At 53.9% G+C, this 20,810-nt stretch overlaps 1 protein-coding gene across 4 annotated transcripts in view; it reads left to right on the top strand.

The window, feature by feature from the left end:
• The first annotated feature begins 5,697 nt into the window (after nt 1-5,697).
• The window catches only part of NR5A1 (nuclear receptor subfamily 5 group A member 1), a 59,066-nt gene continuing 43,953 nt past the window's right edge, over nt 5,698-20,810 (top strand). The window contains exons 1-3 of one of the 4 annotated variants that reach the window (XM_039506266.1): nt 5,698-5,908; nt 17,316-17,457; nt 18,182-18,246. In XM_039506266.1, coding sequence (XP_039362200.1) covers nt 17,405-17,457; nt 18,182-18,246 — 118 coding nt within the window. In that variant the 5' untranslated portion in view covers nt 5,698-5,908; nt 17,316-17,404. Of the gene's footprint in view, nt 5,909-13,512; nt 13,648-17,315; nt 17,458-18,181; nt 18,247-20,810 lie in introns of those variants that run through there. The other 3 variants (XM_039506263.1, XM_039506265.1, XM_039506262.1) reach the window with 3 other exon arrangements.

The following is a 20,810-nucleotide window of genomic DNA, read 5'->3' as shown; positions in this document are numbered from 1 at the left end:
GACCTTGAACCTGCCAAAGATTTATTTTCCATGACATTGGCATCGCATCGGAACATCTGGCATTGGGCTGATAATTGCTTGGGATCGAGGCGGAAGCTGCCTTTCCAGAGCCTGGCTCTTCTTCCAGAGCCGTGTTTTCATTAGCTCTTCGCTTCAGCTGCAGAGCAAGGAAAAAACAACCAGGCCTGCAGAGCCAGGGGCTTGTCAGTGCAGCCTCTTGGCTTTCTGTTGCACCCGGGGCTGGGGTCCCTATATCTAGGCAGGACTCCTCTTGCTGGCGGAGCTCCAGAGCACGCTCAGAGGTGTGGGCCCGGCCCGCAGGAGCTAGCAGTCTACGGTGCCAACCCCGGAGCCCTGGGCTGCAGGGCAGGGGCTGCTGTTGGCTGAACCGTAGCCTCTTGTGGGGGGCCTTGTCGGCCCCAGACCCAGTGGACTTGGAAAGCCAACGTCTCACAAAGCAGAATGCCGGGGAACCCCTCCCCCGACTCCATCTGCCTGCCCTAAGCTAGACAGAGCCTCAGCGGGGCCACCGGGCTGGGCTGCAGAAGGGCTCGGTAGCTGGGCTCCCTGACCTAAGCCAGCTCTGGAAGGAGTCCAGGAATGGAGCAAGGCTGCTCTTGGCTGGGGGAGGGTAAGATTCAGGCAGTCCACAAGTATTCAGGACCTGGAGTATTAAGGGTCTTGTCCCACAGGGCTGGAAGGTTCTGGCCTCTTGCCTCCCAGAGCAGGGCAGCTGAGGAAGGGCTGTTTTCTCTGTTTCCTAGACACGGGGGCTGCTTTCCCAGGCCCTGCTTGGTGTTTACAGACACTAACTAACCCTCCGTCCCTTTGTGAGGTGCCAGGATCCCACTGTCATTGTCTTTGTTTTGCAGCAGCCCTGACTCAGTTTCTCCACCTGTAAAATGGGGGTAATGATACTGACACACGCCCCGGGGGTAAAGAGCTTGGAGATCTTAAGAGGAAAATCACTGGCTAAGAGCTGAGCTTTTATCAATCCCCATTAAAGTTAGCCCTGGTCCAATCAGCGCCCAGCCGCCCTGGCTTCCAAGGCAGAGCACTCCTGGTTTCAGCCCTCTCCATGCAGCCCCTAACCGCACAGCTATCTTCCTCCCCTCCTCTGACCAGCCAAACCGCTGTCCACTCTCCCAGCTGCCCCTATCCATAGCACCAACCCCAAACATTTGCAATTCATGAGTCAACTGATCAATTAAAAAATCAGAGCTTTAAAAAAAAATGTAGGTTTTCATTTGCTTTCTGGTTTTTCAGCTGTTGGGCACCTTCAGGTCATGTTTTCGAGCTTTTCTCCACTAACAGGAGGAATTAGAAACATTATACAAATGAAAACTAAGAGTCTGATACAATCACTTGACTCCAGGAGCTGGGGGTTTATCGTAAACCCCACAGTACTGTGAAACGTGGGATAAGGTAACTGGCGGTGCTGGGCACTGAGCTCAGCTCTGTGCTGCATATACAACGGCCACTGCCAGTCTCCTCACCAGTGTACATACCCCTCCTCTCCGTGCTCTCATTCTCACCATGTAAACAGCCGCTGCAGGCTTATTTCCCCTCCAGGCGAGCAAGCAGCTTCCTTTGCAATGGTGGGGAACATTAGTAGCAGGAGAAATCTTATTTTTAACTATGCTGAGACCAAATTGATATTTAACTGCTAACACGAGCAGTCATCCCCCCACTTAATTCCTCATAGGTATTAATTATGGCTAATCCTACCTCTGCAACACTGGCTCCTCTGAAGCTCAAACCCTGACCCCTTGGCCTGTCTTCCTAGCAGCAATATGAAATCATCTCTCCTCTTGCTCATTTCTTCTGATATGGCTGATGGAGCCACCTGCAATTGTGGGGTTTTTAGAGAGGGCAGATCCAGCAGCCTTTTCTTGTGGCCTGAGGCTGAGACACACACCCAGGCTGGGGGGGTTAGAACTCAGGTAATAAGCATGTGGGACTAGAGCGACCTCCACTGGAGCTTTCTCTGGTGCCTGGTTCTGGTCAGCACAGAATGATCTGCCTCGTTCAATGCTTGGTGTGGCACTTCTGCTGGGCGTTTACACTTGGGTCTGTGTGTTGTGAACAACTCTCTAACTTGGACACTTTCCTGCAAAGGAAATGTTAAAACGCCTGGTCACATCCGAACCCCGGGTAACTTGGTGTCGCTGCGGAATGCGTCTGTCCTGGGCAATGCCTGGGCATTGTTAGCAAACCTTTGCTAGAGCGTATCCCACGGATGAGCAGCCACTGGCTTCTGCAGCCCTACTGAATTCAGTGGGGCTTTCTGTGTGGGTGACTGCTCCCAGGTGGAGGCTGCCTGAGTCTCTCTGACGTACTCGCTGGATGCGTCCGTCTCTCTCTCTCTCTCTAGATATTTGTTCTCTTTGCCTCCTAGCCCCCAGCTCTGCACAGAGCCCACTGACTCTTCAGCGTAGGTGGGTAAAGATCTCCATCTCCGGGATTCTCTGCAGGACTGGGGCCAGTTCTCACTCTTGTGTCCGATTTGCCAAAGGGTTTGGTGTGTTTAGTCAGGCCCCCTGGGTGCAGGTCTGTTCAGGGTGACCTGCTGTCCTGAATTGCTAGGAACAGTCCCGCTATGCAGGGCTTTGTTTTGTATAGGTGCCTATTACCCGCCCCCCCCCGGCCCAATATTTCACACTCGCGCTCTGGTCACTCTAGGCCCGTTACAAGGAGACTTTGTGATCCCACAACACACCTTTGTACATATCCCTTAGGCCACTTACGGTAAGTTTTCCTGCAGTGTGCTTGTTTTTGGGTATGTGGTGGTATGGGGCAGATTACAGGGTCCTAAAGCAGGCTCCACGCTGAGCAAGGATTTTGATTTCCAGTCAGTAATACTCAGAAGGCACTTTAACATTTTTTCTTTATCAAATGGCCTTTTGCCCCCACAAACTTCCATGACTGGAGAGTGAAAATATCCCAGTCAGGTTCACTTTCTGGCTTTTATGCACAAGCACAATGCTGTAATGTTTGAACTGCAAACACTGCAAGGTTATATTTCAATCTAAATTTAAAAAACCTATTTCCATTAAAATATGCTTTAAATGAAATATTTTAACTGCTATATATGTTCTTTGCACTAGGTTTTAGCAACTGGGGGGCTCAGTATCTGAGTCTATTTCACATGGGTTAATCAGACACCAGGTGCTTATGTTATAATAAAATATCCCTGGGTGCCCGGAGGAGGGACATAATGTGACAACGAATGTCTTAGCTTGAACCTGTGTCTGACTTAGAGGGAAGCTGTTCAGCTGAGGAGAGAGAGCCGAGGAGCAGTCTAGAACCTGGTTATGGTGCTGCTCCGAGTTCTGTCTCCTCGGGAACTTTGCGCACAATAACAGGGGAAGCATTTGTTTCTGGAAATCCAAGCAGCTGTCTGCCCTGGATTTCTCCAGTTCTCTAAACAAACATGTCTATTAATAGCTTTCGGTGACCGCAGGGAAAAGCTGCCCATTTCAACCAGCTACAATCCGTGTGCGAATCAAAATGGAGCCAGAATGATGGGTTGGGAGTCTGAGTCCTCTCTCTGGGCACAGGGCGGCAGCAGCACCGTCCGTGTCAGGGCGAGCTTTCCCCAGTGCCACCTCTCCAGCATGCCTCAGTGCTGGCGTGGCTGGATTGCCTCAGTCGGGAGGGGAACTACAGCACATCCACTTCTTGGCCTTTCTGCTGAGTTCAGTTACCTAAGAACCAGCCCCCATAAACAAGCCTGAGTCCCACCAACTCAGTGCACATAGGCCCCAGGGGATTTTCGGTGATGACTGCTGCAGTCTGGCTTTGTGCTGGGAAAAAGTCACCATGGCTTTTGTGCAGGAAAGCATGCCTCACCGATCTATTAGAGTTCTTTGAGGGGGGTCAACAGCCATGAGGAAAAGAGTGATCCAGTGGATTTAGTGAACTTGGACTTTCCAAAAGCTTGTGACAAGGTCCCTCCCCAAACGCTCTTAAGCAAACAGCCATGGGATAGGAGGGAGGGATCAGGAACTAGTCAAAGGATGAGAAACAAAGGGAAGAAATAAAGGGTCAGTTTTCACAATGGAAAGAGGTAAATGATGTCTCGTAGGGGTCTGTACTAGGACCTGTGCTGTTCAGCAGATTTATAAATGAGCTGGAAAAAGGAGCAAACAGTGAGATGGCAAAGTTTGTAGATGATACTCAAGATAGTTAAGTCTGAAGCTCACTGCAAAGAGTTATAAAAGGATCTCACTGAACTGTGACTGAGGGCAATGAAGTGGCAGATGAAATTCACTGCTGATCAATGCAAAGTGATGCACATTGGCAAACATCATCCCAACTCTACATATAAAATGATGGGGTCTAAATTAGCTGTTACTGCTCAAGAAAGATCTTGGAGTCATTGTGAATAGTTCTCTGAAAACATCTGCTCCGTGTGCAGTAACAGGGAAGTGAACAGAATGTTAGGAGCCACTAGGAAAGGGACAGATAATAAGACAGAAAATATCATCATGCCACTGTATAAAGCCCTGGTACGCCCACACCTTGAATACTGCGGGCAGTTCTGGTCCCCCCATCTCAGAAAAGATATATTAGAATTGGAAAAAGTAGAGAAGGGCAACAATAGTGATTAAGGGTCTGGAACAGCTTCCATCCGCAGAGATTAAAAAGACTGGGACTGTTCATCTTAGAAAAGGGACAGCTGAGGGAGGACATGCTCGTGCTCCCTACAGTCATGAAGGGTGCGGTGCAAGTGACTACGGAAGTGTTATTTACCCCTTCACAAGAACCAGGGGGTCACCCAATGAAATTAAGAGGCAGCAGGTTTAAAACAAACATAAGGAAGTATTTCTTCACACAATGCACAGTCAACCTGCGGAACTCGTTGCCAGGGGATGTTGTGAAGGCCAAGACTATAACTGCACTCAGCAAAGAAGTAGATCAGTTCATGCAGGACAGGTCCATCAGGGGCTACTAGCCAGGACAGTCAGAAACGGAGCCCCAAGCTCTGGGTGTTCCTACCCTGTTTGCCAGACGCTGGGACTGGAGGACAGAAGGTGGATCACTCAATTGTCCTGTTCTGTTCATTCCCTCTGGGCCACTGTCAGGAGACAGGATACGGGGCTAGATGGACCCACTGTGGCAGTTCTTCTGACCTCGGATGATGAGCTGTGAAGTGCTTCGTTAAGTCCCCCAATCCAGACTAGCTTGGACTGGTGACCTTAGTGGCAAAAGTCCCTGACTCCTAGTCCCAGGTTTCTAAGCCCAGTAACAGGGCTGCCCGATGGAGAGGAGGGAGTCTTTTCCCAGCGGCCCCTAAGTTGTGCTTGGCCTGTATGGGAAGGGTGGGTGCACAATCCCCCAGTCTTTTATATCTTGGGGCAGGAGAGGGGACCAAAAAGCCCAACCCCCTGCTTGAGCGGGGCCGTAAATCCGCCTGGTTCCATTCCCCTCCCTTGTGTTTTAATGAGCTCCTTCTCCCCTCCCTGGCTAGTGCGTGTCCATCCCATCCCTCCCTCTGAACGGTTCTTCTCCCTCTTGCTTTATCTATGGCAAAGGTCCCACTTATCTCCACGCCGTCACTTTCTAACGCTAGTTTATGAGCAGGGGTTTGTATCTTCATTATTTTTTAGCGCGATCACGTGGCCACAGAAGCCAATGAGGCAACTAGTTTGGAGTCGTTTTCCCGGAGCCTAGCCCCCAGCGGGGAGCAGATTGGCTGGGCATCCCGCACAAGACAGTGTGTGCGTCTGCATGTTTAAATACCCACGCAACAGAGAGGGGGCCTGTAAATCAGCCCCATCCCCGGCCGCTGGGACAGTCCAGCTGAACAATTAAAGCCGAGGCTCGGTGGTCTGGACTTTCACTTTGGAGGGGCTAACGAGAGCGCCGACTCGCCCAGCCTGCCCAGCAGAGAGCTGCCTTCTGAGTGAGTATTTCACAGCAGGAATAATCAAGGTCATTTCAATCATTGCACTTTTAAAATCCTCCAGTGCTGTCTTGGCTCCTGCCTGGGGGTGAAACAGGCTGAGCCGCCCCTCTTGGGGCTGGCCAGGACTCTGCAGCTCCCGGCGCGCAATGCCGCAGCAGCTCAGCCCTCTGCTTGGGCGTTGGTCCCTGTCTAACTCTGGGCGTTTGCTGGCTGGGCTGCGAGGGAGGCTCTGGTGGTGCCTTGGGAAGGGAGGCTTAAGCTGTGTCTCTTTCAGTTTCCAGTTAATGGAATAAAAGCTTCGGAATCGGTTGCTATTGTGAATTCCCACCAGCACCTGGCCCAGGCCCCGCAGTGTGGAGCTGGGATGGCTTGTGCCATTGTACAGCACCCACCTTGCTGCTTCCCATAAGTGCTGGACCCCCCCACTCCAGGTGGTTCACTTGTTTAAGGATTGGTGCTGCCTCAGTCCCAGAGAATTTGGGGTAATGGGCCCAGGAGAGCTGCTGGTCTCCACACCAGGCCCAAGCCACCTCCAGGGAATGCTGAGGCTTGACCCACTTCTTCACTTTAATACCAATTGTTTCCCAAACTTTCCTCACAACCAAAACAGCTCGGAGGGGCGCTGATGGCGCTCGATAAATACGTTAGGGGTAAACAGCAGGGAGCATGAAGAGCTATTGAAGCTAAAGGACAGGGTTGGTACAAGAACAAATGCAGATAAACTGGCTGTGAATTCAGGCTGGAAATTAACAGGCGGTTTCTAACCCTCAGAGGGGTGAGGTTCTGCAACAGCCTCCGTGTGGGAGCTGCGGGGGTGGGGGAACCACTGAATTGGTTTTGAGAGAGCTGGACACGGATGGGTGTGATTGGATGTTGGTAGGGGGGAAAATGTCCTTCCTGCTGCCTTCTCAGTGGTGTCATCTCTAGGGTGGAGGAGAGAGGAAGGTACAAACAGAGCCCGCAATAGCCTCCGAGGCTGGAGAACAAGGGGAAGAGGTTAAAGAGTTGAAACTCCTCCATTCTGAGAGCAACTGACCCAGGGGAGATCCCTCGGGCCGAGCCATCTGTGGGACTAGTACAGCCGGGCAGTGGCAGGGCACGCTTGCCAGATGTGGTCTTCAAGAACTCGGTGCTTAAGGAGCACAACAGAGATCTGCTTTATTTTCTGATTGGGTCCAGCTGGTTGTGCATAACAAGCACTTCCCAGCACCCTGCCCAGGCTCTCTGTCTGGGAAGCTCAGTCCTTAAAGTCACAGTCCCATTATCACACACGTCTCTGCTTTGCCAGCATGCTTCAAGGGGTTACAGGCATGGGTGGGGGATCCTCCCTGGACTTCCCGGCTCAGACTGCCACCACTTAGCACCAGATGTGTATTTCCACTGTGGGTTTGAACCAAGGGCACCAGAGAACCATCAGCTGGTTCCAGCTTTTATTCCCCCAGCCAACTTAAGGCCAGAGCACTAGAGCGGAGGAGCCTCGGCCCCATTCCCGGTCAGCTGACTCCTAGCATAATAGAAATCCTTCCCTTCAGCAGGATACTGCCTGATTCCCCCCGGCCCTCGGGCTCTTGGTTAGGGTGCAATATATGCAGGAGACAGCACCAGTCTTTGGCTCCCAGTTGCTTTCAGTCCTTGCCATTTTGGAGCATTTCCCCCACCAAACTTGAGGCTGCGATTGCCTCTTCTAGTCTAGTCTTTATGAGAACAATTCCTTGGTACGGCCCCACCCCCTGCCCTGCTCTTCAGCCACCCAACTACTTCCCTGAGATCCTTGGGAGGAACATGATAGTGAATGACGGGCTACTGAGCTCTTAAGGGGAGTTTTCCTTCCTCTAACAATAGTCAAAGCACTGCTGTTCTGCACTGAGAGCTGACTTGCAGCTATTATTAGAGACGAGGCTCTTTTAATGGTGTGTTTGAACGAAGTGATCCTATCCCGCTGGAGTCTATTTCCTGTTCGCCGCACATCCCACTGGGAGTGCAGCTTCCACCCCGATGGCGAAAGCTCAGGGATCTGGAACCCTCTGCTTGGGCAGTGCCCCTCTCCCTGCCGCGTGCGGAAGGCTGAGGCTGCTACCTTAGGAGGAGACCACCATCTGTCAGAGGGGCAGAGCCCCATGTGCCCTGGGCCCCAGCAGAACTTTGTGAGGAGCGACAGGAGTTTTGCTTGCAGGGGGCTGGCTAATGGCTTTTGTTCCCAGGAGATTCACACCCCTGCAATTTCACTCTGGGCTCCAGAAACTCAGACCCAGTCCAGACCCTCCTTCCGGAAGCTATGGGCAGGGAAGAGGCGCACCTGAGATGGAGCACAAGCCTCAGGCTTCAGAGGGTTAGCCGTGTTAGTCTGGATCTGTAAAAAGCAACAGAGTCCTGTGGCACCTTATAGACTAACAGATGTATTGGAGCATGAGCTGTGAGCTCTGCAAACCTTCCTGTGCCCTTGAGGCCAAAGCCAGCCCTTCTGCACATCCATGCAACTCCACCGGCTTCCACAGGCTGTGAGGCTCATGTTCCCATTGAATTGGGCCTGGCAGGGTGACTGGGGAGTTCTGCCTTGTTTGGGGGTATCTGAATGCTGTCCACCGCTGGAGCTGTGTGTTGTGCTGCCGGGGTGTTTAGATCTGCTTCTCGACTTAGTTAGAATGAGTTCATCAGGGCCAGGTATCAGCCCCTCTTACTGAAATGCTACCCAAAGGCAATTGCTTTTCCCAGGTGCTAGGTGGCAGGGCACTGCACTGCTCTTGAGGGGTGAATTTTTGGAGCAACAGTAGCAGAGCAATTGTTTTTGCAACGGGCCAGTATCTCTCCTGATTCACATGCTGTGCAACCTTGTTACTATGGAGGGTTTCCTGAGGAGTGTAAGTCAGGGCTGGATTTGTCCCGGTGGCACTAGTTAATGCTCTGCACACTGAAGACGAAGTGTGTGTCACACTGGTCTGATATAGCCCAGACAGGGCCCACCCAGGGGATGTAACGCACCAAGCGACAGGTGGGAAGATAACCCCTGGGCTGCGCCAGTCGTGGGAGCAAGACCGAACGCTGGGCGTTCACTGGGATTTTGGGAAAGGAATTGCAGTTTGCTCAGGCCCATGCCATGTGTACAGACACTCGTATAACCCTGTGGTGTGCTTCCCTTGTAACATCAGTGCTGGCGGCTGCAGACAGTGACATTATCATTAGGCCTCTTGTGCATATGTGAGGGGGGTGGGAATGTGGGTGGCTGGGTGAAAGAGTGAGTGAGGGGGCTGGAATAGTCTGTGTGCGTGTGAGGGTGTGGGATAGTGTGTGTGGGGATTGTGGGGTGAGATAGTGTGAGTATGGGGGTGGGATAGTGTGTGTGGGGATTGTGGGGGTGGGATAGTGGGGGGTGGGATAGTGGGGCGTGGGATAGTGTGTATGGGGATTGGGGGGGATAGTGTGAGTATGGGGGGTGGGATAGTGTGTGTGGGGATTGTGGGGGGGTGGGATAGTGTGTATGGGGATTGGGGGGGGATAGTGTGTGGAGACCCTTCACAGATCTGCTGGGTAAAGCCTTGATTCCTGTTTTCTCAAATGGAACGTAACAGGTGAGTGTGGTGCGGGGTTCATACCTGCCTGCAAGCAGCAAACTTCCATTAACAGAACAAAACCCACTTGATCAGTAGAAAATGTACAGTGCACATTAGTGTGTTCTGGAGTAAGCTGTGCTCTGATGTCGCTGCCATGCAATGTTTCGTTAAGTGTCTCTAAACTAAGTGAAGCAATGAATTAAATCCCAGCATTGAGTAACTGCCATCAGCTAAGGGGGTCAGGTCACCATCTGCATTAGTTACTGCAGGCAGGGCATGTGCAAGGCTCCTATAGTTGTATCTATTGTTATCGACATTAATTTTCCCTAGCGAAGGATTCAAATGTTCCACTATACACAGCATCCACCAGCACCTTCCAGCTGAGGATCTCAAAGCCCTGGACAGCCTGGAATTCCTTACTGATGGATTAATCCCAGTTTCCTGGTAAAGTTGGGGCTGATATTCTCATCTCTATTTTACAGTTGGGTTAAATTGCCCACCTGAGGTCCCAGGGTTTGGTGGGTGGCGGAGGTAGACCAGAGCTCATGAGTCTGCACTGAGTGCTAGGCTGCACTTCTTCCTCCGTGGTGCTGGAGTTGTCAGCTGTGCGATTCAATTATCAGGTGGTGGATTTGAGTAACTAGAAATGGAGCCATTCCTGGAGCATAAAACCAGCAGCCAAAGGCCCCTCTCTGGCTAAGAAGGTGAAGCTTTCCTACCGTTATGTCACTATAGCTCCTTAGAAGGATTTCTACAGCCCTTCAGAAGCAATGAGAAGCCAGTAACTACAATGAGAACAGGCCCAGCTGATTTTTAAGAGGCTGATGAATTCTGGTCATCTGTGGGCCCTCTACAGCTTCAGTGATTCAACTACAGTTCATCCCACAGGCCTTGACTGTCCAGGATCGGCTAGGCCCTGGGCTGTGGATGACATCTGCTACCACTGGGGTGGGCAGGTTCATCTCGCATCTGCTTTTCCTGTGTTTATGGTGCCTCAGAAGAGGCTTGTGTTAAACCCATGCCTTGCTTGAAGGTAGCTGCAGGCAAACTGCACGAAAGCTTCTTTCCAGTAGCTGTTATCAGGGCTGAGGCTGGCACTGCCTGCTGGCTTCTGGAAGGAGGAGGGTGGCTAAATACAAACCCCTGAAAACCAGCAGAGACAAAGTTGAATAAATGACTGCCAGACCCTCCCCTCCCAACCCCCACCTTAGCTCTGCTCCCTTCCGCATGGCCCTAAGCTGAGCCTTCATCTCAGCCATCAACCCTGTGGGGCCTTCCCTCCCGTGTGGCCGACAGTGCAGGAAGTTCTTGGCTGTGTCATGCCTAGGGTTAGAGGTGGTGTGTGGGTGGAGTTTAGCAAACCCCAGCTCAAACCCAGCTTGTAACCTATCCTACCCAGTCTTCTCCTGTAGGCCCTGGCGAAGCCTGGGGGTGCCCTGTGCTGTGTGCCAGCCATCTGCTTGGCCTCCCCAGGTGTGAGTGCAGGGGAGAGGCCTCAGGGCAGCGTGTGACCACCGGGGCAGCTGCTGAGCTCGGGTGGGCCGTGGCAATAGACAAGTGTTCGAAGAGGGGGAAGTGCTCTCCCCTTCCCCTGTCTCCGGGACATTCCAGGGGCATCTTCCCTAGGTGGCTGCCTCCTGGCAGTGCTCAGAGGACACCTCTTTCCCTTACTCTTTTACACCTTTTAGAGCACAGAGCCACAGGGCCCGGTGTAATAATTCCCGCTGCTCACGGGCTGCTCCAGCTAACTTTCAAACCCAGGTTCTGAGCTCATTATTTAAGGGGCTTCAACTGCTCGGTGGTCCTTTGATTTTTTTGGGGGGTGGGGTATTGTTATTTAGAGCAGTGTTTCTCAAGGATGGGTCTGTGGACCAGCCCCGTCCCTGGGATCTCCCTGGCACAGTTCAGGGGGCAGCAAGCCCATCCCTGATCTGGAAAAGGTTTGAGAAACTGCTGCTGTAGAGAGATGGTCAAATGTAGAATCAGCTCTCAGTGCCGTGGGGGGGGGGGGGGCAGCACGGTACCCTTGGCTAAATACTGGGGGGAGGCAGTGGGGGGGCTAGGCCCTGACCAGGGATATATTTACCCCCCCCAGCACATAATAAAAAAGGAATGGAGGCCCCTTGAGCAGCAGTTGCTCAGTCTGCTTCTGCCTGGCGCCGGCTGGGACTGGTCCGGGGGCTGCAGGAAGGATCATCCTGACGCGGGCGGGGGTCTGTCCACGGTGCCGCTGGTTCGGAGTTAGCAAAGGCAGCGTCTGGTCCACGCTAGCTGCGCACGGGGCGGAGGCGGGGGCGGCCAGACCCTGCAGGGCAGCTCCTGGAGCAGAGCCGGGCGCCGCGTCCGGGGGCTGTCGGGAGCCCCCCCGAGCCGAGCCGGCCAGGAGCCGAGCCCCTTGGGGCGGTGCTGAGCCCCCCGCATCCCCAGGGCCTCGCGCCGCGGTTCAGGGCGCTCCGCACTGGGCTGGGTGCAGGGGGGTTTCCATGTGTGGTTCTGCCCCTGGGCTTTGCCCTGGTGAGGAGCCGAGACCGGCTCCCGGGCAGCTGGTCTCCTGCAGACCCCACCCCCACCCCAAGGGCCCCCAGGAGCCCTGCGCTCCCCCCTGCGAACGCTGCAGACCCGGGGCAGGGAAATCCCAGACCCCGCAGGGCCCGGGGCGCGAACCAGGCGGGGGGCAGCCGCTGCCTAGGCCGGGGGTTTCGTGCGCGCCCGGGCGCGCACCTGGGCCGCCAGGACCCGCCTGTTGCAACCTCCCGCAGCGGGGGAGAGTCAGTGACCCAGGAGGGCAGAGCCCGGCCGGCCCCTCCCCAGCAGCAGGGCAGCCCCGCGGCGCGGGGCGAGGCCCAGACGGACTCGCGGGGAGAACGGGCCGGCCGCGAAGCAGCGCAACCTGCCCCTGCGCGCCACGAGGCTTAGCGGGACCTTTGCGCCTGTTTCCCGCGCGCGGCTCCCCGGGCCCGGCCAGGGCGGGTGTTTGCTCGGAGCCCGCGGAGCCCCTGGAGCCGGGACCCACCTCCCCCGCGGCGGTGCCTGAGCCCGGGGCTAGTGCGGGGCGCGGCTGCAGGGGTCGCGCCGGGGCCGTTCCGATCCGAGCCGGGGGCGGGTGGGAGGCTCCAGTGATCCCCGCGGAGCTGGGCCGGGCCGGCTCCCTGCAGGGCACTGCCCGGGCACGCGGCCGTCCCAGCCCTGCGGCCACGCCGCGCTGTCCCCGCGGGGCGAGCCCTGCTGTGGCCCTGCCCGGCGCTCTCTGCCTGCCAGGCCGCTGCCGAGCGCACCCCGGGGTCCGGGTCCCTGCGCCCCTTCCCGCCGCCCCGCGACCCGCCAGGCTCCTGGAGAGCCGGCCAGGGCCTCGGGCCCCTCGCTCGGGGGCGGCGGCGGGACCCCGCGCGGCCCGGCCCGCCTGCCCCATGGCCCGGTACTGGCGGTGCCGTCGGCGCGGGGCGCTGAGCTCCCGCCTGCGCTCGGAGCCGCCGAGGTGGGGCCGGGCTCGGGCCCAGCGGCAGCTCCCGCGGTGACAAGCCCGGAGGTGCCCGCGGGTCTCCCCCGTCCAGGCCCCCGGAGCAGAGACGGGCACAGCCAGGACCTGCTCCTGGTCCCGGCGGCCCCCAGTGCGCCCGGCCAGCGGGACCCCGAGCCCCGCGCTGGGCCCGGGCCTGTCCCCGGAGCTCCTCGGGGCAGGGCGCAGCCGGAGCCCAGAGCCCTCGCTGCTCCCGGGCCGGCTCCGTCCCGCTGCCCCAGCACCCCTGGGCAGGCGGGTCCAGCCCCGCGCCCAGAGCGGGGGAGCCGAGGGTGGCACCAGAGTCTCCGGCCCTGCCCCCCAGGTCCCTTCCCCCGCCCCCGCCCTGCTGCCAGCCCCCCGCGGCTGCCGCCCCCCCAGCCGGGCTTGCCGCCCCTCGGGGGTGGTCACTTCCCCGCACCAGCCTGGATGTGCAGCCTCAGGCGCTATAAAGGGTCCGCCCGCAGCACCCGCCACCTGCCTGTCACGCTCCGCAGCGCCCCGCGCTCCGCTCCGCGCCTCCCGCCGGGCCGGCCAGGGGCTCGTCCCGCGCTGACCCGCTCTCGCTCCCCGCAGGCGGCCCGGAGGCGATGGACTATACCTACGATGAGGACCTGGACGAGCTGTGTCCTGTCTGCGGGGACAAGGTCTCCGGGTACCACTACGGGCTGCTCACCTGTGAGAGCTGCAAGGTAGGAAACCGCCCGCGGGGCCGGGCAGGACGCGCTGGCAGCTCGCGAGAAGGGCCCAGGAGGGACCGGCCCGATCGCCCCTTCCAGCGGGCTTGGCTCCAGGCTCGCCGCGCGCCGGGGAGGCTCGCCCCGAAAGGGGCCCCTCGCCGCCGGCCCCAGCCAAAGGGGAGCGGGGGCAGGGCGGGCACCCCGGCCCCTCCAGGGTTTCGTTGGCAGGAGTTAGGAATTGATCAGCAAGGCCGGGAAATCGTTGCGCTCTAATTCCCCGCGCGGCAGAGCTCGCGAGGTCCGTCGGGTTGGGGGTTTTTAACGCTCACAATGTGCCTGGCGAATAAATGATGCGGGGTGTTCACTTGCCCGGGAAAGCCCCGATTCCCCCCTGCCGGTGCCCAACCTCCACTTTAGCCGGGAGCGTGGGACGGAACGAATCTAGTTTTCCACTAAATCTGGAGGTAATTCCTGGCCGAAGCGCTCGGTGGTTTGATAGCGCGGCGCTTGGAAAGTCTGAAGCTGCACGTGAATTTCAGCGAAGGGGCTGCACCTTGGAGCCACTCCGCAAAGACAGGAGCAGGGGCAGCTGGACTTCTCCGAATACTGAACTTTTCAAACCTTTCCTAAGAAACGCGAAGCCCGCAGTCCAGCCCCAGAGAGGGCCAGTCTGAGTCGGAAAACACTCGCCGGGGTTTGCGTGTCACATCGCGGGGATGTGACAACGCAAAGAAATATAACGGGGAATTAAAGAACTAAAATAATTTTGTTCTTGGAGTAGAAGTGACCGGGGTGAGCTGATGCATCCTTAGCGGCTGGGTCTGCAAACCCGCCCGGCCTGCGCGCGGGGAAGTGTTTCAATAATGACGCTTTGCTGTAAAGCGGCGGAGCTGCTGGCTCCTGTTTCCCCGTTTTATTTAGCGTTTCTGTTACAAACCCTGATTAACCTGCCCCGGGGAGTCACGCAAAGCGCTGGCCCAAGGGGGGTTTATTCCACAAAATCCGCCCCGGGCTGGTGTGTTAAAGCAGCTCGAAGATACCTGAAGCCCAAATTACTATGATTTGTGCATGCACAAAAGACGTGTTTCTGCACATTTAATGTGTTAAAACGAAACTGTAGCCAGCCCGTGGGGTGAATCGTACCGAGCAGTAACTCGGGCACTTTTGGCCGGAGTGTAGCTCCGGAGCGGGTAGAATCATTTCGCTCCGGATTTATGGCCCGGTTTCCCCAAGCCTTTTAAAAGTTCACTGAGTTTAAGCGGCGCAAGCGAGTTGCCGAGGCAGAGTGTTCGTTCTCTCTCTCTTTCATTTTCCGTTTGACTCTTCGGCTCATCAAACCAAAATAGATTTTTAGGGTCTTTAGATATTTTTAAATAGCTCTTTAGAAGAGATATTAGAAATGTTAATTTTATAGCAATCAAAATAAATTAAATCAAATGGTTCAGGGATTATTATTATTATTATTTTAGTTTAAAAATATTAACCCTATAATTAGCCCGCTCAGCGGTGCGGATTATTTTTATTTCGCAGTCAGATGGGTGCACCGTTGCTTGCACCACTAATCTGCACAACGAAATATACGGAGCCCCAGTAATGTTTGCTAGCAAATGGAACAGAATTGGGTGCTGTCCCGTGGCATTTCACTGGGCACCGTTCTGTGCTTGGCGCGTGGAAGATGCCACCGCGGGGCTGGCTGCATGGGGAGAGGCTGCATCTCTTGGGGTGCATCTAAGGAGATCAGAGCGCGCTCGATTTAGGGGGGATCCTGTCCAAATCCCCTCGCAATTCAGCTGCAGTGCGGGTGACCGGCGCTTTAGAAGTGCCGGAGACAGAGAGAAAATCGCGGAACCAAATACCAGGGTGACTGGAAAGCAAAGCGAAGCGAAGCCGAATCTTGCAGAATTTTGTTGTCACTGCGGGGGCTGATGGTGGGTGAGGGGCTCAGTGTGTGTGTGGGGGGGAGGGGGGTGACCGCTGTTCGAGGCCTCTCTGGAAGGAAAGCGGCTCCCCTGACCTCTGAACGGCTTTTCCTCCCTCCTTTATTTCCCATCAGCTGCTTGTATGTGTCCGGCCGAAGGTGTAATTAGGTGAAATGGGAGGATCTCCCAGGCAATGGCGAATATCTTTTGTAAATTGGAGGCCGGTTGCTACCTGTAGTTTCTGGTTTAAGGGGGGGGGCAGGGGGAAGGGGGGGGTCTTTCCCATAGCACCAAACCAGAGCACAGCAAGAGTCCCTCCACCTGCCTGGGGCTGGGGAGGAATTGCAGAAGCTGGAAAGATCCTAGTTTAAATGCCGCCTCCCCGAATAGCCAGCCCTTGGCTGTGTTGTATTTTCAGAGGCTGTGGACTGAGGGATAAATCGGAGGGGGGGCAGCTCTCAAATTGCTTTTGACTAATGTTAAACAGTCTCCTTGCTCTCAGCGGGGAGCATCGCACCCCCAAGCCCTGGCAGACACAGCCTGGCCCTGCCTTTCCTTCTGCCTGAGCTCCCGTTCCCCTCTGGGGCAAGCCAACGGCGCATGAGCGTCTGTGCCATGGGGCAGTCCCGAGAGGCAGAGGCCCTGGGGGTGTGCTGGACTGAGCAGGGTTCTGGCCTGGCCTGCTGGGATCCTGCTCTGTGGTCTGCTTCACATGGGTCTTTCTGGGGCCTTTCTAAGGGGCCAGTATCTTCGTTGCTCTCTCTGCCCAGTGGGGGTGGTAATGCTGAGCTGCCGCTCACAGGTTTGGGGCGAATGTTTGTCCAGGTCTTTGAAGACATAAATCACGCTATAGACACAGATTTGTATTCAAAGAGCAGGCCCCTTTTTAACCTACGGTGTTAATGAAGATTGAGAGGCAGGCTGATGTTCCCCCCGGCCAGATTCATCTTCTTCACAATTCCCCAAATTTGTTTAAAAAAGAAATCTACAAAAAGAAAGCAATGGCCTCACTGGCTTCCCCGCGGAGCCCTGGCATTTCTAAGCATTCAGCACTAGCTGCCGTAAATAGGTGTAACTCCATCGCCTTGAATACTATGCTCATTTATGCCAGCTGAGCATCAGGCCCATTGTATTTCAGCAGAGTCCTAAGCAGATGAAAAACATCAAATGTTTCCCGTGGTCTTGCAGTCAGATTCCTGGAGTTCAGATCATGTCTGACTGAGAAGAGACACCTTCTCAGGGCAAGGGAGTTCAGACGTTGGGGGAGAGAAGCCAGGCCTGCAGCCTTTGTCTTTTAAAAACTTGAACAAAAATACATGACTTCTGGCTCTGCAGCTCCTGTCTGTGACTGTTAGCTTTTCTGGCAATGTGAGTCCCCCATGGCACTGCTCACTGCCGTTAACTCCAGATCAGAGAATTTGTTCTTGCGGCTTTTTAAGTAATTTCCCCCAACGAGAATATAGGGGCCAAGAAAATAAAAGCCACCAACTATGATTCACTGTTAGGCAACAGCAGAGCTCAGTCACCTAAGATGCTATTTTAATCGCTGTGCAGTGTCCAACTCTTCCAAAGCCACTTGTTCCTCTGCGCCGAGGACAGTGGGTCTGTAAAGAATTTCTCCAGGCAAGGAACAAATCATCCATGTTAAACAGCAGCCTAATGCAGGATCCCCCTTCCCCGGGATGCCTGCGTAGTCCTGGACAGACTGTAAATGCTGGCGTATTAATGCACTGCATTTCTGCCTTCTCTCGTTACCATCAGGGCTTTTTCAAGCGGACCGTGCAGAATAACAAGCACTACACCTGCACCGAAAGCCAGAACTGCAAAATCGACAAAACCCAGAGGAAGAGATGTCCGTACTGTCGCTTTCAGAAGTGCTTGACGGTGGGAATGAGACTAGAAGGTAAGAGCCCCGGTCTGCTGCCTCATGTCACTTAACTCTGTGTGCTCCGGGGGAAGAATGGAGGGGTCGACAGTTGTATGGATGTGGTGTAAATAGTTAGGGCCCTAAACTGGCCTGATCCTGTGACGTGTGGAGCACCGTCTTCTCCCATGTATATCACTGGGACTTCAGGGCACCCAGTACACAGGATCAGGCCCAAAGCCAGCTATGACAGCTGCTTATAGCAAAAGAAATTCTTTCTTCAGTGTGTTGGAATTGTAGTTTGTTCATTTCTTTTTATTTAAACACGATTTGGGTTGGGTCAGTGGATCCGTATCTTCATGGGCAATATTTTAGGTTATAAGATTGTCTGGCACAGCTGTGCCTGGGAATTAAGCAATGACCTCAGAATTAAAAACAGCCCTTGGTTCTCACTGTAATATCATCATTCCAAAGTAAACTTTCCATTCAGGGCTAGATTGTTTTTTTTGTCACCAGTCTCTAGGATACAGCACAGCCAACCCTGGCATTAAAAAAACATGAGTCAGGACCCTGAAAATCATGAGATTTAAAAAAAATAATAAATGTGGGGTTCTTTTGATTTGCCTTCTGGTTTTTCAGAGTTTAGGGTTCACACTTTGAAGATTTTCTTTGCAAGCTAAAGGGCTTGAAAATGTTCTGGGTTTTGGTTTTTTGGTTTATTTTAAATGAAAGCCAAGATTCCCCTATTTTTGCATAATTCCAGGAGGCGAGGCTTTAAGGAAAACACCGAGCATCGTGAGAATCAGGATAAAATGGCAGGATACAACAGTGAGAATATAATTTTTCTTTTGCCACATTCACTGTAACAAGAATTTCTCCTTATACAAGGGGACTCATAGTAGCACAGGGGATCTCTCACCAGATTGACATTGGGGTCATGCTACTGATGTCAGTCTTGATTTGTGCTGGTGTGGCTGATACCAGAATCAGGCCATATTGTTCTTCTGTATTATGATGTGTTTTACGTGGCACTTACACACTGATGTTGCAGAACTTCACAATGCACACAGGGCTCAGGGCCAGGAAAAACCATTACAAACACGGGATAACAAAAATGGGAAAAAAAGGACTAAATTTTACACCAAATCAAAAGATCTGGGCAGACAGTGCTGGGGCTGTCCAGGGTTGGGGGACTCCGTGCTCCATTCACATGGGAATTAAGAGCAAAGTGGGGGTTGAACATAAAGTACTGCTAATACCTGAATAAAAACTGAAATCATTTCCCAAGGAGGAAGGAGGCAGAAGGCTTTGGAGGCAGAAGGCAGTTAAGAGCAGGACACGTTTAATGGTGAAGGCAGCCAGTGCAAACTCACCCATGGAGCTGGCATCAGCGCTGAGTGTCATTTCAAAAGCAGATCTGAGCCTTAGCCCTGGCTGTGACTGGAGTATTAGTTACAAACAGTTCCTGAGCCAACTGTCCGGCTTACCCAGAGGCAGGGCTTAATTTGTGCTAAGGCTTGCAAGGGCTGAGCTCTGGCATCTCTGGGCTTGGCAGGTCAGAGCTCTGGCACCTCTGGGCTTGGCAGGTCAGAGCTCTGGCACCTCTGGGCTTGCTGCATCAATTGTGAAAATAAAAAAATTGCTTGAGCCCTGGCACCTAATTGCTTGAGCCCTGGTACCTCTTTCATTACAAATTAAGCACTGCCCAGGGGCTTTGCTAAATCACAGGGTCTGACACTTTGTACCAGCACTCTGTCTTGTAACTGAGAACTGGTACGGTCGCCTTCGCTGGCAATCAGAACTCACACTCCGCTCCTGTGTGCAGTGAATGGGTGAGGGACACTGAAATCAGAGCCCCGTGTTCCCTGTTGGCACCCGCCTGACTTCGAGGCACTTTCCCTGCTTACAGCAGGGTTGAGTGTGGTCCTGTGTGTTTGTGGGGCTCAGAGGCAAAGCCAGGATACTTGCTGCCTGTCTGTTCAAAGCAGCCTTTTCCCCGCTCTCTGAGCTGCTTGATGAAACTCTGCAGTAGCTTATCCAACAGGGATCACCTAGAGGAAAAATGACATCCCAACTTGACTGTCTGTCTTTTGTGGTGAAAATTGGAGCTTACGTTTCCTTAGTTATTAGTATTTACTGGGCAGAAAATCTGAACTGACACTTCTAAAGAGATCCTTCAACTCAATAGGACAAAAGCAAGTCTGAAATTATTGATTTTGGGGACAAGTATGATGTTGACATAGGCCTCTCTTGATGCTCAAGAAAGGAAACGACTGAGAAGTCTGGACTGTGTGAACAACACAATCTCAGCATATCCCAGACAAATCAGAATGCTCACCTGAGTGCCCCGCAATAGAGCGACAAGAGAGTCTCTGCAGCTGCTCGGCATTAACAGAGTACAGTGTGTTTGTGCTGATCACAGCACAGCTTCAGATAATAAAAGGTTTCGCATGCAGGCTTTCCCTCTAGAGTGACAGCACAACACGGCCCATGCAAATTCACCCTGGTGAGCACGTTTCACAGAATTAAACGTGCAACAGAGGGGCAGAAACACTGAGTGGTGCAGGCCAGGGGCAAGAGGGATGCAAAGATCCAGTGGAAAGGCTCTTGCACCAATCGTGGTGCGATTATGTGAAGGGATGGCAAGGAGGCTAGTGTTAGGCCTGAGGTGGGAGAGGGGGCAGGGAGGGCCTGTGATATGGGCTGGAACAAATCCAGGGAGAGTTTTAAAAATAGGAAGAACAATTTCAAAGCAGATCCTGAAATGAATGGTAGGGGTGCGGGGCAGGGGGGAGGGAGGAGCTTCAGTGAGAAGGTGGGCGGTAACCTCGATCTCTCAGGAATACTTCTCCGTCGAGTACAGAATTAGTAACCAGATCCGGGTAGAGCTGGCTCTTTCTGCACTAACTCTGGAGAATAAAGGAGTAGCTGAGGCCACACTGAAGATGTTTCTGTCTAGAATGGAGATGAGTGAACTCACTTTGCCTAATTCTGACCCTACTCCATGGGTTGGGAGGTTTACACACTACTGCCCCACTTAATAGATACTGTGAGGAAAGGCACAGAAACGGGGAGAGAAATTAGAGTGAAAAAGAATATGGCACATGACATAGGGCATCTCCTTATAGCAACCTAGCTTTGATCCCTCGATCCTTCGCTCACAGCAAAGAGTCTAAGCTAGAGCTGATTTCTTTAAGGTGCGTGTGTATGTGAAAGAGAGTGAGAGCAGGTGAATGGGGTTGGAGTGTGTGTTAAACTACAGCCAAAAAGATTCATGAACTCAGACTGTGTTGGGAATCCAAGAAACGGTCTAAATAGCTGCAAAAATCTCAGACTCCATCATTTTTGTCTGTCCTTAGTTTGGAGGCATCTGTACTTCCTGTTTCATTTTG

Source organism: Mauremys reevesii, linkage group 19 (assembly GCF_016161935.1).
Source record: "Mauremys reevesii isolate NIE-2019 linkage group 19, ASM1616193v1, whole genome shotgun sequence".
NCBI classification, from domain to species: domain Eukaryota; kingdom Metazoa; phylum Chordata; order Testudines; family Geoemydidae; genus Mauremys; species Mauremys reevesii.
The sequence above is the reverse complement of the archived record's forward strand: the minus strand, read 5'-3'. Positions and strand labels throughout refer to the sequence as shown.